Source organism: Octodon degus, unplaced genomic scaffold, assembly GCF_000260255.1.
Source record: "Octodon degus isolate 3935 unplaced genomic scaffold, OctDeg1.0 scaffold00130, whole genome shotgun sequence".
NCBI lineage: Eukaryota > Metazoa > Chordata > Mammalia > Rodentia > Octodontidae > Octodon > Octodon degus.
In genome coordinates, this window is record NW_004524706.1 from 3,052,591 (window position 1) to 3,058,007 (window position 5,417).

General features: G+C 43.4%; 1 protein-coding gene across 2 annotated transcripts in view; it reads left to right on the forward strand.

The window, feature by feature from the left end:
* The first annotated feature begins 261 nt into the window (after positions 1-261).
* The window catches only part of Zmym4 (zinc finger MYM-type containing 4), a 190,048-nt gene continuing 184,892 nt past the window's right edge, over positions 262-5,417 (forward strand). The window contains exon 1 of one of the 2 annotated variants that reach the window (XM_023701031.1): positions 262-1,808. In XM_023701031.1, the coding sequence (XP_023556799.1) occupies positions 1,770-1,808 (39 nt within the window). In that variant the 5' untranslated portion in view covers positions 262-1,769. The remainder of the gene's footprint in view (positions 1,809-5,417) is intronic. The other variant, XM_023701034.1, reaches the window with a different exon arrangement.

Genomic DNA, 5,417 nt, shown 5'->3' on the forward strand with positions numbered 1-5,417 from the left:
GGCCTCACTACACAGATAGGACTCGAAGTGATCCTACTGTTTCCAGCCTCCCAAGCACTGGGATTACAGGCGTGCATCATCATGCCCAATCTCATTCAAGTCTCAGACGTGCCCCGGGGGCAGGGTGGGCACAGCAGGCTGGGAAATTGAACTCCTGCCCCTGCACCTGCCTAAGCAGGTGCTTTAATCTGCTGAGTTATCTGGCCAGCCCTTGTGCATTCTTATTTGAATATATTTACTTATGGGGAATGAACAACAGCCTATAAGAGGCAATTTCTTTATATTTTTTTACTGTATGACTCCTCATTGCCCTTAAGCTGTATCATTAAACACTCCATTGGGAGATTTTTCTCCAACTGAGGCTTAGGGGAACTAGAATGAACATAGAGGAATGAATCAAGCCCAGTTCTCCTTAGTCATCTTCAGTTTGGGATCCAGTTTCAGTTTCAGGGCAAGACAGACACAAATGTGCTTCTTGGTTTCCTACTTAGATAATAGGATGCTTACCCTTTAAGTCAGGTTCATAAGCTTCTTCAGAAGGTGAATGAGGGCTGTCAATCATCGTGCATCTTCCCAGGAACACTACGTGAATTACCATCGCACCTTCATTTTTAATGTTCTCTCATGCCTTGAAGATAGTACAGTGCACTGAAAATCTTGGAAGTTTGTGACTCAAATCTTCATCGTAGTTCAATGCCAAGCACTAAATATCTTGGGATAAATTACTTCCCAGGACCAGACAGCAATTTTATCATTGAGAGCACCAGAGTAGACAGTTTCTATGATTCTTTTCCATTTTGATATTCTAAGGACAAATTACTATTGAAGAAAATTATCTTCAGTTGTTGATTCAAGTCTTCAAAATCACCAAATGATCTGATTTTGAGGTTAGGTTATGAGAGTTAGTCCTTGATTCTTCTATGTGTTGGGCTGTTCAAAGAACGGAAAATTGGTTTGGCTTGAGATATCTTGTTTCCTTATGGATTGGGATTCTTCATGTTGAGAGATCCAATGAGAACTTTGGGTCATCATCTCTTCCCTCTCTCTTTATTTTGGAATCTGGAATAGAACTCAAGACCTTGTGCTTGCTAGGCAGGCACTTGTGCCGCTGAGTTATACCCCCAGCCCTCATCTTCTCTTTTCAATGTGTAGTCAACTGTAAGATGGTGATGTAGACTCCTCACTGACATCTCACTCAATCTTCCAGGTTGTCCTTTCACTAATTTCTTTCATTATTCCTTCATCCCTGCGTCATGGTCCCTTTAAGGGAGCAGCCATAGTTGGTTGAGTAGTGGGGAGCAGCTGCTGGCAGCAAAGAGACTTGCAGGATTTGGCCTACCCTGGTCTACTCACCGCGCACGCTCAGGGCCAGGGGCTTGGTGGGAAAGGGGGGCGGGACTTGTGGTGCGCCTGCGCACTAGGGGCGCGCGCAAGGGGCTCGTTTGGTGATCCCTTTAAGAAACCGCAGGCGGAGGAATTTCTGAGAGAAAATAATCCTACTCACGGGGCCCCTTGGAGGCCATTAACCCCCGGAGTCCCGGCGCCCCTCTCCCGGGCAGGCCTTACCACCCACGCGCACACCCGTGGGACCCTTGCAGCTGCGACTAGGCGCGCGGCATCCGCCCCCTCATCACTCGCGCGCCGGGCCCGGCCGGGTCGGGCAAGCTGCGGCGAGGCGGCCGTGTCTGCAGTGTGGGCGGGGGCCGGGGGCCCTAGAGGTGCCGCCGCCACAGTGCCGGGAGCCGCAGCGGTTCCGAGCGGGGCCCAACATGGCGGAGAGAGAGGTGGAGTCCGGCCCCCGAAAGAGGGTAGGTGAGGTGAGGCAGAACTCGGGCGGCGGGCGGCTGCGGGGGGCGGGGCGCGGCGCGGGCCGGAGCGGCGCTGGGGCTCGTGCTGGGGTCGCGGCGGGGGGGGGAGGGAAGAGGTCCGGGGCCACCTCGGGTCTGGAGCGCGTCGGCCGGGGGTCCTTCGGCAGGTGGGACAAAGATTTGTTGCTGGTGGGGAGGGGGAGGGGCGGGGGCTGTTGTCTGCCTCCGCTGCTCCCTTCCCCCCAGCGCTGGGGGCGCTTTGTCGGGGCCGAGGAGGGAAGGTGTTCGATTCTCAACTACATCTTTAGTGAATCAGTCTGTAGAAGTTTAGCTGGAGAGAGGTCAGATGGGGGTAGTGGTGGCGGGAAGAAGTCTTGGAGGGGTCTCGTGAGGAATAACCAGGGGGCTCTTCAAGAACTCCGTTGCCAATTTGTTTTTCTGCGTCTCCCCGGTATCCGTGGTGGGGGGACCAAAGTGGTGGAGGTGCTACTCTTAATCTGTGAAGAAGTAGGATCGTTGGCATGTCATGGTTTAGGAGATCTTGGCAACTATATTACAAATGTCATGGTCTAGTCTAGCTTCTTTCGGTGGAAGTAGGAACGTGGAGGAGTGTGTCAAGTTTTGTCATCACAAGAATGTACCCAACCAGCCTGTATAGGTGAAGCCGGTTCTACAAAGGAGTTGTCAAATTTGTTAAAGTTTGTCTTGAAACTTTTTTATTTAATTCTGAGTGATTTTTTTTTTTTTTCTGGAGAACTGTACTATCCACTGATCAGTGTTTTTCGGATACCACTCCCTCATGTTAAACAGTAAATTTGCTATCAAGAATCATCCTTTTGGGAATGGTTTTAAATTATCAGTAGTGTTAAAGTAACGAGGTTAAACAATTGCTTCTTTGTTGTGAATGTCCTTTCATTTTAGCACAAATTAGGGATCCCAATGATCCTACCTCTATAACATTTTGAGTTACGCGCCTGAATGTGCTATGTGCCTGTCAATGTGTGAAGTACTTTATTTGTAAAGTTTAATCTCACAGTAAGTGTAGAACTGATTTGCGAGGTTCTATGCCTACATGAAGGTCTATGTCTGCATGAAGAAATGTAGGCATAGAGAGCTTAGGTAATTAAGATCAGAGGCTAGGTAAGAAGTTTGAGCTGAGATTTCTATCCAGGTTTGTGCAACTATGGTTTCTTCATGTTTCTGACCTTAAAAGCTTAAATGGACTATGTGCTGCTTTGCTTTGGAGCCAGCTGAGTGTGGACTGAAACCTCCTGTAAGCTACATAAACTTTTCATTCCTTCAATTAAAAAAAAAAACAAAAAACAACAAACTTAAATGATAAATAACCAAAGTCGTCCCAGTTCATTACAAAATACAATTATCCAGCAAGGTCGAAAATACTGTTTTAATATAGGATGCAGCCATATCCCAGCTACCTAGGTTCTACCTTTAACATTATACTAGACATTTATTTTATCACATATTATTGCATCTATCCATCCTTCTGTCCTTTCTTTGGTCATTTTAATGATTTTCTTCTTCCTTTTTTTGAGACAGGGTCTGGTTTATGTACAGATCAGTCTGGCATTGAACTGTGTAGGTTTGGCTGGCCTTGAACTTGTTGAGATCCTCCTGACTCATCTCCCACATGCTGGGATTACAGGTCTGCGCCACTGTGCCTGACCACCTCATTGTATTTTGAGCAATGAAAACTTAATGTTGACAGTCTTAGGTTTATAAAATGTTAGATTCCCAGGCAGTTAATCATAGAGCAAGTTAAGCTGTAAGTTCAAATAATAGTTCATTTAGTACAAATATTAGGCATGGAATGTATGTCTTTCAGAATTACAACTTTTTTTCAAGCCATGTTCAATTTTAAACTGTCTTCTTATTTGTTTTGAATGAGTGCATATGGCCTACTAATTAATATAGAATAAATTAGATGTCTAGTGTCAATTCAGGGGGCTCCTACATCCAGTTGCTACTAATGCTATTGAATGTTTTTGAATGTTCTAGGATAATACATCCATGAGCTTTGAATGTATCTAATTAAATTAAATTTTAGATTTTAAGTACATTTATTCTTCGTCTTGTATTACCTTTATTTATTTATTTATTTATTTTTTTGCGGAACCGGGGAGTGAACTCAGGCCCTTGCGCTTGCCAGGGAAGCGCTTATTTCACTGAACCATCTCCTCGGCCCTTGTATTACCTTTAAAATGTCATAGTGGTTGCTGTCAAAATGTTAATTTTAACAGTGTGCGCCATACACAGGATATGCACAGGTTATTTTATTAGTTTCCTTGCAGAGGAAAGTAACTTAAGTACAATTTATGTCTTTTAGATCCATAGTCCATTTTGTTGTCTTTTGCTTAGAATGTGCAATACACTTTTTTCACGTGGTACAAGTGTTTCTCCCTCCTACCCCATACCTGCTACATTTTACATGGATTGCATATATGTACTCCAAGCAGATTAGTTGGGACTGTGGAGTACACTTACTTTTTGAATAAATTGTTTGCTATGAGGCAGTTAAAATGATGGGCACAGACCTGGATCATACCTTATACTTACTTAATTTGACATTGAATTGGTAACATGGTGTATATATGATATTTATTGCTTTTTACATTTGTAATTTTGAGTCATAAGAAAGACGTTGAGCTGGTTGATGAGCTATATGCTAGGCATTGTGCTATGGTGTTCATGATCATTCAGGATGATAAATGCTGGTTCTGCCAAATTACTTGAATTCTTTTATAGTAGAGATTTTTTTGGGGGGGTTAGTTCTGGGGATTGAATCCAGAGTCACTTGTATGCTATGCATATGCTGTACTACTGAGCTGCATCCTTAATTCTTTTAAATTTTATTTTGAGACAGGAGTTTTGCACAGTTGTCCAGGCTGGCATTAAATTTGTTATCCTCTTGCCTCAGCCTCCCAGAGTGTTAGAATTATTGATATATGTGCCACTAAACCCAGTTGTAAACCTTTCCTACCATCTTTTATACCCCAAAGTTCTCTCCTTTGGGTGCAGATTTCGGAATCTTACTGTTTTGGATTAGGTTTAGATGGGAGAATGGCTGCTTTGTAAGACCATTTGGTGGTTAACAACGTTAAATTCTGTGTAGACTGGCTTAAGATCTTATTTTTTTGAGTGGATAGCTAGAGCAATAAGAGATTAATTAGACAAATTGATTTGATTGTATTCAGATTATACTCCTAATTTGTGAATGTAAGGGAGGTGAGTATACTATATTAATGTGTCATTTTTTAATTTTAATTTTAATTTTTCTTTGGCAGAACCGGGGATTGAACTCAGGCCCTTGCGCTTGCCAGGCAAGCCCTTATTCTACTGAGCTGTCTCTCTGGCCCTAATGTATCATTTTGATAAAGAACCAAATTCATACCCTACTGCTTGTATGTGAAGGGACCCTCCCATACACGCGCTCTGTCCCTGACTCTCTCCTTCCCCCACCCCCATCCCTCTTTAAGGGTAGGATTTTATTTTTATGAACTCTTTTAAGATTGTAAAATTTTTGTTTTCTACAATAGGTTTTAAAAGCCATTGGGTAACCGTTGTACTACAGAGTTAAATTATTTATTTATT